The 15,380-nt window shown below is 32.1% G+C and overlaps 2 protein-coding genes across 8 annotated transcripts in view; one reads left to right on the forward strand and one right to left on the reverse strand.

Moving 5' to 3' along the window:
- LOC144839794 (uncharacterized) overlaps positions 1-4,685 on the forward strand; it is a 32,282-nt gene extending 27,597 nt beyond the window's left edge. For 4 of the 7 annotated variants that reach the window (XM_078695285.1, XM_078695287.1, XM_078695291.1 and 1 more), the window contains exons 17-19: positions 99-184; positions 405-1,632; positions 3,137-4,685. In XM_078695285.1, coding sequence (XP_078551411.1) covers positions 99-184; positions 405-1,632; positions 3,137-3,418 — 1,596 coding nt within the window. In that variant the 3' untranslated portion in view covers positions 3,419-4,685. Of the gene's footprint in view, positions 1-25; positions 61-98; positions 185-404; positions 1,633-2,022; positions 2,076-3,136 lie in introns of all 7 variants that reach the window. The other 3 variants (XM_078695289.1, XM_078695290.1, XM_078695292.1) reach the window with 2 other exon arrangements.
- Positions 4,686-8,163: 3,478 nt separating this feature from the next.
- Positions 8,164-13,904, reverse strand: LOC144839707 (hairy/enhancer-of-split related with YRPW motif protein 1-like). The gene is made up of 5 exons (XM_078695172.1): positions 13,448-13,904; positions 12,006-12,054; positions 10,638-10,721; positions 10,172-10,244; positions 8,164-9,966 (listed from the first exon to the last, which is right to left on the reverse strand). The coding sequence occupies exons 1-5, from the start codon at positions 13,534-13,536 to the stop codon at positions 9,299-9,301; spliced, it is 963 nt and encodes a 320-aa protein (XP_078551298.1). The 5' UTR covers positions 13,537-13,904; the 3' UTR covers positions 8,164-9,298.
- Between the last annotated feature and the right edge of the window lie 1,476 nt (positions 13,905-15,380).

The following is a 15,380-nucleotide window of genomic DNA, read 5'->3' on the forward strand; positions in this document are numbered from 1 at the left end:
TAATCCTACATTCTTAACGCTTCAGAGGGGACAATTAACATCAAAAGATCGATCTGAAAGGTAGGTGGTTGTCACTTGTTATGTCCCTTGTTTTCTAGGCTCTGGAACAGTTAGAACAAGTCAAAATGGATCTAACAAGCTATGAGGGCCAAATTCGCACTGAATTTGCAGCTAAATTAAAAAGGTATTATCCTAAGGCTAAGTCTGTGTTTTTGCATAGTTTAAGCAAGTCACTCTGGTATAAGAGAAGGGGGAGGGATCTTAAGGTTCTGACTTGTTTATGCAAGTCACCCTGGTATAAGAGGGGTGGGGGGATCTTAAGGTTTTTAAAGTATGCACAAATGGATACAAAACGGATATAAACGCATCCGATTGACATAATAGTATATCTATTCTACTTTTAGAGCAAGATCTCAACCAGATGTCTTAGACTCAATGGTTCGTGAACAAATATCTCCGTACAAGTCATCGAGCCTTGGACGGCCCAGTAACCGAGGTTCAGAAGGGCAGCGGTACACACGGAGCAGATCCACCGAACGTCCAGTGACCGATTGGGTGTGTAAGAATGAGTGTGTACCGAGAAGACGTCAAAACAGACCTGTAATCACATCACCAGGTCGATTTAGTGTTAGAGGTATGCTTCGGGAAACCGACAGAAAATCGACATCATTGCCTATGGATGATCCAAGATACATTGCAGACAAGATGGAAGAAGGTTTTGTGGAGACAGTTAGAAAGGCACTAGAGCATAACCACAGTCCATCTCGTACAACCCCTCCACTAGGAAGAAATAGAAACAGAAGCCGCTGTGGAGGGCAATACTCTGATTCTGAAATCACAACTGGTGGAGGTGGCAGTGACAGTGATTCAGAAAAAAGGTATACTGATCCTGAAAATGGCTTTTCGAGACCCTCGAGAACTTTAGAACGTCCATCTAGATTTGGATCCGGCTCAGGTCTACTTGGACAAGATATAAGAAAACGTAGTATAACAAGTCCACAGAGTTTTACTCCTCCAAGCTTGTCTCCAATGCGATCTGATTCCAGACTTCCTAGTACACCGCCAAGCTTTCTGATTCCTAAAAAGCATAGCAGTATAGGATGGTCCTCCTCGGGTACAGTGTCACCATCCCAATCGGGAACGTGCCTTACACCGGGTCTATTGCCTAAAACGAAAAGCCAAATGCAAGCTCGTGACCAAGAACGTTTGAATTCACCTAGCACTCCAACGGGTAACGGATATAAGGTTTCTTTTGGTAGGCAATCTCCTCGCGATGACAGCAGGACAAGTTCACCCAAGTCAAACCAATCATCCACACATTCTTCTCCTCTTAGAATGTCTTCTAATGTTTATACTCCACAACCAAAAAAACATGTTACATCGAACGTAACTACGAGATCAGAAACCAGAACGACTATAACATCTCAATCAAAGACTTCGTTGACTACACAACCAAATAGAAGTAAAACAAAGCCAGATGTCCAATTGAAACCAGCACAGAGACGAACGGTACCAATAGCTTCTGAAGAAGGATTTGATAGTGGAAGTGAAAAGTCACCTGCTCCAATGCAGACGACAGAATCTCCACTAAAACCTAAAGTCGTGTCCTCAAAATCAGCTACTAAGAGCAAGGTAAGATAATGGTTTAAAAATAGTCACGTCATTGAAAAAGTATAAGGCTACGTTTTTGTATTAATTGGACAGAAAATGTATATGTTTAATTAAAAATAAATAAAAATTGGTTCATGCATTCATTAAAGAATTAGACAATAGTTCAATTATGCTGTGAATATTATGGCCATTTCTCTGTTGCTTTTTGATTATTTTGAAAAATAATATTGATACAGTTTTTGCATATACTCGGTAGTTTTGATAAAATGTAAATTACTTTGCAAAGCATTGTTTACTATGTAAGGTATTATGCATATCAATCAATTTGAAAACAAAATGTTTACAAAATACTGTACTTGCATTTTGCTTGTAATATATTCTGCTTTTCTCCATTCTTTTAAACACATGCAGTCCAAAGAATCTAAACACTAACACCTCGATTGTGATGATGACAACTATATTTAGTACGTGGTATACGCATGCGCTATGTTGTATATTTAATAGGTGTATTTCTTAATTTATTCTTTTCTTTAAAAATAATTTGTAAAATGTGTTCATTATAGTTTTGTTAACTTATAATAGGCCTGAGGTATTAAATGCGACCGTAGTTTTTTTTAACTACCAACCATGAACATATATTTGGCTTACCAGTGGGCCAGCTACTGTACCTCTATAAATCTAAATGATAAAAGTGTATGATGTGAACGATTTTCTTAACATTTATTCACACGACCGTATTCCTTCCTTCCTTTCTTCCTAATTAATTTCTGTTTTTGCATTCTCTTTTATAACTTTTGTCTATTTTGCATGACGGTGATTATTTTGTATCAATACTTAGATCTGATTATAGCATACCGTAACTCCCCTGTTTTACATTCGTTGATTTTTGCATGAAATATGTACAACTGTCAATGTGTTTTGGTTCTTTTTTTTTGTAATTGGGCTATTTCTATAAATAACCATGGAGGGAATAATAAACCAACATTTAATGTAGGCCTAGTGTTGAATTCTATTCGATACAATCATTGTTGCAAACGATGTGCTCATATTCATTTTTTTTTATGAATGAAGAAGTTAATATTCTAATTATGCAAAGAGATTTATTAAAAATATTACAAAATTATAAAAAAAAACAATAATAATATATTATTTCTTTAGTTTTACCGTTACTTTTGTTGAGATAGTAATAGAAAAAAATGAAAACAAAATACTGTATTGGGTACTTAACTCTTTGGACTGTGAATCTGTTTTGTATTTTTCATTATCTTCGAAGATTTTATATATTTAGATAGATATGTTCTACATTTGGGTTTTTTATATATATACCGACCATCGCAGTAAATCATTTATTGTGTATTACTCCATTTTTTCCATTTGGTATTTCTACAATAAATCCTTTACCGTGAGTTCTTACGTTGTCAATTATTATATTCAATCTAATTTGGATGCTAAAGTTTGAAAAATTCGTTTCATTTATTATTAATTAATTATTAATAGCACTGTACATTTTATTTCTTGTTGACAGCTGAATGTACAGATGGTTCCACCACTGACGTCACGATTCGCTAAACCACAACCAACCAATCGACGACCACCATCTCGATGGCTACAGCGGCGTTCGTGTGGTGATGTTTGTAGCGATTCTGAAGTTTCATCCGGAGGAGTAGGACCATTAAGAAAACGACAATCCGAAAAGAAAAAATACAAAAATATTATGTCAGCGTATCAGTACCCAGTATTAAATCAAGACGAGCGTGCTTTGAGGCTACTATACCGACAGTCTCAGAGTTGTGAAACTGAGGTTTAGTATTCTAACTCGTTCTTGTCAACAATATTTATTTTGCCTAAAATAAAGGTCTATTCCGTTTAACCCCATAGCACTAGCCAAGAACTGTGGGATAATAAATAATAATATATTGTCTCTGTTCCAGTTCCAATTTTACGTAATTGTAATTATTTCATTTTGTATAAATTATTATGATTTAATTTATACTTTGACGCCCCAGTATGTAATTGATGCACATTCTACAGTAATTAATTATCATTAGAGGCCGGACGTCAACCAATAATTGAATATTTTGCGAGCTAGGGTCCAGGGAAGTCCCCTGGAAGCTTCGGCGTTCTATGGCAATCTAGATAATTCCGACTCGCATTTTCATTACTTAACTTTTGATATTCCTGCCAAACATACAACAATATTATTATTTCTTGCTTGTTGTTCGGGTAGAGAGGGTTGTTGTAAACACATCAGTTGCCGGCCACCCCCACCCACAACTCAAAATCGTCCTAGATCCGCCCCTGGTTGTGAGCTTTACATTAAGGCAATCCCTGTATCGGTATCATATATGGGATCGTGATCAGCAGCCTTGATATTGATAAATGCCATACCGTTGGTTAGCGTAAACTATGCAATTGACAGTTTCTCTTGGTTCTTGAAACAGCCTCAGCGGTTTGATACATATTTATTTTTTAAAAAACGTAAATTTATTTGTTTAGTTTGCTTATAAAAAGCCACCAAAGCATTAGAAGTTTTTTTCCTATACAAAGGAGAAAGAATCTGTTAAAAGTCATTAGTTGGTTTGATTAATTACTAAATAAATATATAAAAGATTTAGGTATAATACTAACAATGTACGTTAGCCACTGGGTTGCTTATTGTAAAACTTAAGTTAAATAGCTTTAAATATTAATTCAAATATAAAACAGTTTATATAGACATTATTTATTTAAACCTTATAGTAAATTATTTATTATCATAAGTTGTTTTATATTAAACACTATTTGAGTGCATTAACTATGGGAATTATAATTAAACTTTACCATCAATATTGAACAGTATGTGATAATAGATGTGTTTTATGTCTTATAACGAGCATGTACCTATGTGAGAATTTAAAATTGTGTGTAGCAATATATTATAAGTAAGCATTACGTATACCGCTTGCTTGAACCTGTAGTCTTTATATAAGGCATATGTGGATAATATGAATGAGGTCTATCCTGGATGATAGAGCCTTCCATACCTACATTACTATTCCCGCAATTTAATAAAGTCAAATGACATTAGTAACTTATTAGTTTATACAAAGTGTTCTTGTCTTTTAATTAACTATGAAGTAATAACTATAATATGTGTACGTATACGTTGAGATGAAATCTTCCGTAGTAATCATTTAGTATAGGCCTATTAGTCTTATTGCGTTCATATTTTACGATTTTCTTAAAATTTTAAATTTAAGTTAAATTTAAATTATCTTTTAACACAATGATCACCTATAAGTCATCAAAGTGACGAATTAAATTCTAGTTAGTATATTGTCTTTATACACTGTGGATACAGTCTCTTTCAACCTATTGATAGACTATCTCTGTACCATACTTACACTTAAAGCGCGTCGTGTGCATCCATTTAATTGGAACTTGATCTATATAATTATTATATAAAAGAGATTGTTCGTTATACATAATATTGCGATTTCACGCATACGGTAATTAATAGATGCCTGATATGATATCGGCACACTTCATTACAGGATAATTATGATGTTTATTCAAGACATAAGCTCAGTATTAATAATTCTCGAATTGACTGAAACGGAATCCTTAACCTATAGGCCTAGTGGATATCAAAATATGAGAGGTATATAACCACTATTTTTTTTAGAATCTTATAATTTTGTTTGACATTAAATGTCAAATAGCCTTACCAGAGGAAATAACATTATTTATAAATACTTTTTAAGCGACCTAAGAAATATTTCGACAGAACGAATTAATATTTCGAAAGGGAACATGCATGAAGAAAATACAATTTCAATAATAATAATATTTTGTCCCCTTAAAGATACCGTATAATTATTGTCCCCATGAAAAAATAATTTGTTTACCTGTTTGTTGTTGAATATGCCATTTTAATGTCATTTTGTTTATTTACGGTACCTGAAAAAACTGTAATATAACGCAAAAAATAGTCAATTTGGCTGCCATCCAATGTGTTTTTGGTTGAATTTAACCGTTTATTTTGTCATTTTATAAGTGAAAACATTTGTTCGTATTTTTTTTTCTATGGAAGTGATTTACTACAAAGTGGGCTATTCAAAGTTCATTTTTCATGTTTTGGGGGACAATACATCTTTAAAATGTATATATTATTAAATACTCTCCTTTTACGGACTCCGTATGGACGAAACTAAGTTTGATACTAAATCTATACAAAATAAACCCCTATTTTATAATAATCCCTAAATTTACTTTACGTTCATTGTTACATTATCTGTTTTGGTCAATCGTGATTGTTCTTCTTTGTCTTGTGTCTGGATGGCAGTTATAGAATGAAACATCCTTGAAAAAAATATTACGAAGCTTTGTTAATCGTTGTATCGTCTTGGTTCGCTGATCTCTTACTTCGATGGTTGCTATTGTTGTACACACAGCTGCAACTTACCGCAATTAAAGTGATGTCCATATCAAGTTTTTTTTTTTACATTCTTTTTCCCCTTTTAGCATGAATCTTAAGTTATTACATAATTCATCAATTAAATATTGCTTAGACAGTATTTTATTTTTCTTGCCATTAAACTGCTCATAGGCCTATAGGACCTAACAATTAAAAGGAATGCATAAACATAAACTAATATAAGTTTAACTCGAATAGAAAAACTAAAAATGGATTTTAAAACTAAATGGTTTACATTTTATAACCACTGAGATCATGGTTTTGTCTTGGACACATTCACCATCATTCTAGACTACTACTACTATAATATAATAAACCGAATAACAAACTATTTAAAAGGAATTGTTATTACGAATATTTGTTTTATGAGGTGTTTTTATTTAGCATAAATATCATTGAAAAAGAAATGAAGATAGGCAAGTAGGTTAGCGCATTTTTACGCGATTTGATTCAGTGAACTTTATAAAACATATTATTCAGAACACTTCGCAAGTCCTTCTCGAGTGTGGGACTCGAAAATAAAAATTAACTAAATACAATTTAGAAATGGTGTAAAACTAATTGACTAAATTTTAATACAATTTAACGCATGTTATTCAGTGAAAAGAATGATAACATTGACAAATTAAAGTTTTTACTTTTTATAAAAGATAAAACAGTAGTAAGCTTACTAATTATAATAAATGTCTAGGTGTCTCAGATAAAATGTAGTATCATAGCATGTTACTTACCGCCGTACCACACTTATATTACTGTGCTGACATACGGTATTATAAAAAACCTGAGTAGATACTTATATGATTTTATTGGTGGATTGTGGTTCACATACTCTTCAATCCTTCATTTAACTCTTACGGCATCAAGAGTGCAATTTCGTTAAATTTGAATGTAATTTTGTTTATAATGTTAGTGTAATTTCGTTATATTCCATTGGATTTCATTATATGTGTGTTCAGTCTTGTTACACAATGAGCAACCATGTTGCGACGGGTTCTATTGACGGATCGCGTCCGAAAATCAACCTTTATTTTTCTACTCCGCGTTCAAAATTGGAGCGCTACGGTACCTTTCGAATGGTTTAGGTGTCTTAATATCTGTTAATAATGTTGTAAAGCTATCATATTTACAAAAGTATGTTTGTTGCTGAAGTATTTAAAATATTTTGTACTCTATTTGAAAGTTAATGTAGGCCTATATTTTTAAACGTTGAGGGCGCCAGTTCAAAAACTTCTGCTTGCTTGTGGTGATCTTATTGTTGACACTAATTGTACATACACTTCTCTAATTTTTGATTTTCTGTAAAAATTATTACAAAATACGACAGACTTTATTCAATACAAACAGGGTAGCTAACATAATGCAATCCGATAAGCAGTTATACATTTTAATGAGTTGCGTGGACGCTTTTTGGGTAGGTGTACATAACGCACTAGAGTTATTAATTTATTTTCATTATTTATTTATTATTATTAGTTTATAATTGCCCTGAACGTCGCCCTGTACTTACAGGTGCCCGTAAAGATTACCGACGTTTTCACACATTCGTACGAGATACAATTTGTAATTTGTGAGTATGAATCGAGTATAAGAAAAAGGTTCCATTCTTGCTTCTATACTTATATATACTTATTAGGTTGTACGCTTGGTACTACTGAGAAAGGCCAATTTAAGCGGAGGTTTATCTGAATTCCAAATCCACAGCCTACCTCCATTTGCTTCACTATTACCACGGAAGAGTGACATTAATTTCACTCTTCTCTAATATTACTTCAAACACCCTCACCCAAATTATACATATAGGTTTCGGTAATTAGTAATCGCTTACTGTATATGTTTTGTTGTTTACTACAAAAAAATTCCAATAATGTTACACTTCCATCGCATGTTGCTCTCTTTAACTTTCAAACTAATAAAACATACGAAAACATATGGTAAACAAGAATATGAATACAAACGCAGAGAGTTTTAGATTTGTTTTTTCACATTTAGAACAATCTTTATTATTTAGTTTTATACAAAACTGATCGCTTATAAAAGTAGAAATATGAATATTTAAAAAATAACTTATATCATACATCAATAAAAGTAAGGTTAGTATTTCACTGATGTAGTATTACAAACAAAGTAATAATGAAGATATGCACAAAGTAGGCCTAATGTTATTCACATGCATAACAATAATAATATAATTGATAATTCAGAGGAAGTGTCATTAACCATTTGTATTAATAGTTATATTTTTGCCTAAATTATTATTATTGCACCAAAAATTTCAATTTTCAAAAGCACACGGAGTAGCAACAATTATAACTTATTCTCAATAACAATGAGTACATAAATGAATTAAATAATTGAAAACGGTAAATAATAATGCTAATAATAGTATGGAAGGTACAACTTTAAACAATGTATCCTTCATCACTACTTGTCATCAACATCATATTGCATCGTTGGCTCATTACCAATTTTTGATTTGGTCCCCTTCAAACTTAAAAAAAACATCAATTCCAAATATCTTTGTTTTGGTCCCCTCAACCCACCTGTAAAATTTAATCTTTTTTAATCCCACCTTAATTAAAATCAATTAATTAATTAATTATATTTCTTTTCCAGTGACTTACAGTGATTACTCATTAGCAGTATCGTGCAATCAATAATTCAAATGTACAGTTTGTTTTCCTTCTCAATATTATATACAAAACCTAATTTTATACAGAACTTGTAATATGGTTGCATCCACAATATTACTTTATTGTGGAAACACATGATGGTGTACCGCAAACTTGACTTTATTGAAAAATTAAAATCTTCTGGAATCTTTTGTTTGTCATAAATTGTAGCATTATCTATTCAATAGTACAGTATTCAAATCCGATTGGATAGCAACTCGTTATACATTCTCGGCGTGCAGTTACAGTAAGTTCTCGATTTTACACATGCGCAGAAGAGAAATAAATTATGCTCTTTAGACAATAATAAAGATGAGCTTTTTTTTAAATTTAAGATACCAGCTGTGCCCTAATTGTATCATTCAACGCACATGCTTTATAGGAATTGAATGCATTGTTTAACCTTCCTATTTGCAAACTGTACTAAACGGAACAATTTATTCTAATATTGCGCACTAAAGCAAGGTCAAGTATAATAATGTGCCACCATTATTAATCCGGTTAATCATTATGACTTCTTAAATTCACTGCAAATGTCCTTGTGAATCAAGAAGCTTGCTAATTAATAAGCCATCTCAGTTCCCCAGGGTCGGTATGGTTTAGTGACAATCGGCGCATGCGTTGAAGCATGCGTTGCACCGTTACTTGTTGGACTGAATCCAGTAGGTGAGAGCATCGGCAATGAGTTGTAAGGAATCGGATATTGTGAGTGAACAGTTTGCACCGTACCGCCACCACTGGTGGCTGTAAAATGTGTCGTACCCGAGTTCGACGAAACAGATGGATATGCAGACGTTGACGGTGGCATGGCTAGTCTTGTATGACATACTTGGTGACTTGAATCGGCCGCGGTAGAACTAGTAATCATCGGGATCATCTGCCTAGTTGACTCTGATACTGGTGTATGGACAGGCATATGGTGGTCACTGGGTTGTGGAATAACTGCAGATGTTTGATGATGTCCAACGGGAAACTGTCCGTGGTTATGATGGTTGTGAGTGTGAGGATGGTTGCTAACGGTATTCCAATGCTGTCGTGACTGTAACTCTCTTTGAGCCGTGTAGCACTGCAAATGACTCATCAGGCGCAGTCGTAATGGATCTTGAATATCCATACCTTCTACAGTCACGAGATATCGTGCCACTTCCGAAGCACACTCACGAAAGCCAATACTTCTGTAGTCGGTTGCGTACGGTGTATCGCTATACGGATGAAATGAACTGTCTAGCCCTGTAAGGGAGAAAAAAAAGACATTATTAAACATTTAGAAAATATGTCACCATATCATCACATTTAAACATACTTGGGCTGAAACGTACGTGCGTCTCTGTTGTACGTGCGTACGCTTGATAACTCATGTCTCATGGAAATAATCCCCACCACATTGCTTCTGTAAACAATATCATCGCAAAAATTGATTAATTTAAATTATTACCTTTAGCGTGAAGAAATTTCAAATGATCCACAGTCATCTGAAGAATTTCTGCTTTTTCTAACTTTGCTGAACCCTGTTGGAATAATGAAAACGTATTATAAAGTGAGGTGTTACAGTGACAGAAAATAAAATATGATAAAATACTTTTAAAAAGAAAAGCAAAAAAAAAACAATATTTTAGGACTTCTTAAGTATTCGAATTCAGAAGGGTGCAATTATACTAAACCGAACCGTTATGCCTATACGATGGCAACTTGGTCGGTCCGCGGTCTGTGCAGAGTTTCAATTAGTTTGGGTTCCAGACAGAGTTTTGACTTAATATTAGTTTAAAGATAAATATTTTGGCACATATGACGTTTCATACGTGTACTACTTGCGCTTGAATTTCAAACAAACATCAAAAAGCCTCGAAATAACTACAGACTTGGTGCAAGCACCATTTGCATTACAGTTCGACGCGACTTACCTGTTTCTCAAATGCCGAAGGAACTAGACGACGAAGTTCGGTTAAACTCGTGTTAATTCGGTCCCGTCTTCGTTTTTCAATTATCTGTTAAATGAATGATAATAATAATTATTACTAAGTATACTCTTTTAACATTAAATACACATGATTCAAGGATCGTCTTTTCTTTACAGCATAGAGATATTATTGTGAATAGTAATATCTGTTTACAGTCACAATATGGTTACAATAGCTTTCGATAATAGCATTTCCTAGGCCTTTGTCATGTGGGCCTGAAAAGGCGCATTTGGTAGAGCCTTTGTTACAACCATGAGTATTGTTATTGGTAGTGTATTTTACTTGGCCAACTGTTTGTTCTCTACTAAATGGTAATAATCCACGCTTCGATACAGCAAATCAATTCTCATGAGACTAGTTCGTTGAACGAGTCTCATATTCCTGGTATCAATAGGCATATTTTCACAATATTATACACTTTCAATAGTGTGCTCTAATTTTCTAATTACGGCTTTTAAAGAAAAGAGACCACAAACTTTATCAATTTACATTTTTAAAATTAATTTTAAGTAATATTAAAATAATTGTGTAGGCTATAAGTACTTTCAGAAACATGTCCTATGAGTTATGAATACATTTTAATTCAATGTTCTTTAGACTTCTAAATTACTATATCAATATTATTATTACTATTATTATTATTTATAAATTATTAAAATGAAATAATTACATTTAAAAAATGCAATAAATATTATTATTATTATTTATCTAATTCTTAGTGTATAATAAACTTGACAAAATTCAGAAAACAGGCATGGAATTATTGTATTAAAAAGGCAATTATGGACTAATGTTATTATTCAATGAAGTCTATCAGAGTAACTATTTGTAACAACTTACACATTCTTGTTGTATATCTATTTTGTTTACATGGTCGTTTTTGTTTTGAATATTTAGTTCACACGCTCCATTTTACTTAAATGTATGAATGTTATTGTTGTAGTACAGTGGGTCTAATCAATCACGATTATCCTCAAAGGAATTATAATGTTTACAATCATCGGTGGAAATTACTAGTGAGCCGTGTGTGTGGGATAAATATTATTTGATTTTATTTTGAAATACCTGTATTTCCCAAATCTATTTCAAAAGTATCATATCAATACAACTATTGGTAATATACAGTATTAATAACAATGTTTCAAATATAATGTATGGAGGAATAATTCCTCCATGATATAAACATCTTAGTGATTAGGCTATTGATAAGAACGGATAATGATAATAAAGATGATGATATGATGATGTTGATAAGATAAGATCATGCATAATGAAATAATGATGATTAAATAGTGTTTAAACCATACATACCCCTCTACGCTTTTTCCGTGCTTCACCAGGACTTGATTGACTTGGTGATCTAAGGGAGACATAATGGTAATAGTTCATTAATTACTGTACATACAATACATTATTTAAATATTTACTTTTGTTTTTTTGTCATTTCATTTTAAAAATTAAATTTCTGTCAATCAATAAAATTCAAAACCTTTTTTATGATAAACATGATAACTATTATTATACTATTAAAGTAGCCTAGTTATTGTATCTTATTTTAATGCGTAATGGTTATTATTTTTACATCGACATCCTTTCAATTTGTTAATTATTAGAGTTATATAGTTGTTATATATAGACGTATTTTAATTATATTATTGTTATTTAGAAATAAGTCTCTGTTTAATAATTTTTAATGAAATCATATCTTATTTAAAAAGCAAAAGTTATTTCCAATTAATTTCAAATAAAATCAACCAATGAATTGAAAGATTCAATCCTAAGATTGTTGTTACTCCACTAATGAAAAATTAATTAGATTAATGCATAATTCTTATTTGAGTTGCCCATCATCCAGTTTAAGTTTATTTCCGTAGCATACATTAATAGGTTGTAATATTAGTACTGTTAATTAGCAGCAGAAGGGAATGCCTACTCATGAGTTTGAACTCTTTTTTGCAGAAGATATGACAGCTATCACTGTAGACTACTGCCGAATAATGATAATAATCAAATAAATAGGTCATCAACCCTTTCACAATGAATGTAATTTTTTTTTATAAAAAAAGTTAATTGATTTTACATAGCCGACATCTGCTGTCGTTTGCGCCAAACATCACGTACGAAGCTATGGCAGGAAACTGCTTCAGAGCTCCCTCTATCTGACAACTATTTTCTCCTCAATAAAAACAGGTATATGCATAGAGCTACAGTTCCCATGTCATATCTGTTTGACATTTAAAATTTTCTTCTTGAATTAACCAAGTAAATTAACTATGGCAACTTAATATTAATGTTTAATGTTACAAGAAGTTTATTAAATTTTCACAAAAACCAAGGAATGCAATTATAGGAACTACTGATCGTCTGTGGTTTAGGATTAGGCCTATACATCATTACGTCATAAAAGTTAATAACGATAAATTAGCACTGTGTTAAAAACTACAACCCAACGCATAAACAAAATAATTGTATATTTCGTTTCCAGTTTCAATCATTGTGTAATATTTTAAAAATTTATTAGAATTTTAACAATAGACAAGGCACATGTCGGAAGTAATTCAAAATATTAAACAGAATCACGATACTACAAAAGTCCTTCGTGTATTCTTTTTTCATACGAATTACGAACAAAATGACACCAAAATAAGATAAGTTTCTAAAATATAAAAGTCATAATGTATGCATGTTACTGATCTAAATTAAAACGATTTTATATAATTATATATCGCTACATGATAAATAAAAATGCTTACCCTTTCATGGACTCATCGAACACATCATCGTTATCCGACGACTCGCTTAATCCTCTCTTCATTGCAATGTTGTTGTTATGATTAACCATAGAGACTTTCGATGCAAACACAGCTCAATAAACGAAATAAGAGTGGTTGCTTTTAAAACTTGAAGATTATTTCCAACAATCAGAGATGTTGCTCGTATTGATTAAGATGATCGAATAAATCAAACTTAATAGATTTTGATATTTAAAGTTTCTTGGGGTAAAACGAATTAAGACACGACAAACGTTACAAAGAGTGATTGACGTGTCAGACAGACAGCCGGTTCCTCTACACGCTCGTGTCATTGGTCAATCGACAGTACAGTATAATTAATGGGTGGTGAGATGGTCTTGTCTTTGGCCATTGGTCGCGTGTCTCTTATGGACGATTCCATTATGTTTACACAATTTATAAAGTATATATAAAAACATTTATACATTTTTCTAATCAGAAAGCAAAACATATATAAATATACGTTACTAAATTTAACTAAAAATAAAAATATTTTCAAGCTAATAATATTTCTCGATTAAAAAGCTTTAAATCATACCGTGTATCACAAATGGACTGTTCCATTTGTACACTTCTTCAGCTGATTCTTGGGGCTAATGAACGTACTGCAAACACGCGATATTTCGTGGGAAAGTTTGCCGTTCTCTCGTTGATAAACAAACCCCCAAGTTGATCTTTATGCTCGAATGATTGCTGTGAGGAAGAAACCGTGTGAATGGTGGCGTTTGCTTGATTAAACGATTTCAGGCAAATCTTCCCTTTCTTAACTTATTTTAAAACATACCGCTAATGGGGATATTGGTTGGCGTTGTTGTGAGTAGCTACATGATTAGCTTCTCAACCATTAAAGAGTGAAAAATACAGGAAATGCAGTTTTATACACATACAAACATATTATTATTATGTATGTTGTATAGCCTAGTTTTCCTGGCCAAATATTAGTTTATGTATTACAATTACATTTTATTTATTTATTTGTTGACCATCCACCTTTGAATCAGTGGCACTCACAATATGCAGTGAGTGAGTCCAACAAACAAAACAGAACAGAACATATTGAACATTAAAAAGACATAACTAAGCTATAACTAAGCTAAAAACAAAAATAACAAAAATAAGCAACAACAATACAATACTATAAATTGATCATTGGGAGTAACTTTTATTGTGTATCAAAATCAATTATTATTATTATTGATTGTTATGTGGTTATGGAACATTAATTAAATTGAGTTATGTTGAAATATAAAGTTCGTAAAATAATGATGTGACCACCGGAAATAAATCAGGGTTAACAATAACATAATCGATTATTTTAATTTCAGTGGTTTTTATGTACCTTTTGAAATGGTCTTGAATTTCATCGATCGCATTCGATGTACATAATATCAGAGGCGTAATAAAGCGTGAGATTTGCAAACAACCCAGTGTTTGATTAATTGCATTTAGACTAGAACAATTACTGTGAAATTATGTCAAGAATACCAGCGTGTACACGTGACGAAGGCTGGTAACTTCAACGAACCTAAATCAGTTAATAAGTATCTTATTATTACTTCACCATGGAGTAATAATACTTATTATTTATATTTATTACTCCATAATTGGTGGAAAATGTACATCGTGTACGTGTGTGCATCCGACGGAAAAGGGAATTTCAGGAATAAGATTATTCAATAATAATATTAATTATTAATAATTATACTAAAAGTCAATTAACAATAATACTATAAAAGTAAAAATACTAAAAGTATCAAGTATATTAAAGGTATCAATAGGCCTAATAATACCGTAAATTACTAAAAGAAATAATATATAATAGCAACGGTGATAATGATAACAAAACAGTAATAAAAATAATAATAAATAGGCCTAATATAAATTTAAAGGCACA

The sequence above is a fragment of the Antedon bifida genome, chromosome 4 (assembly GCF_963402885.1).
Source record: "Antedon bifida chromosome 4, ecAntBifi1.1, whole genome shotgun sequence".
Classification (NCBI taxonomy): Eukaryota; Metazoa; Echinodermata; class Crinoidea; order Comatulida; family Antedonidae; genus Antedon; species Antedon bifida.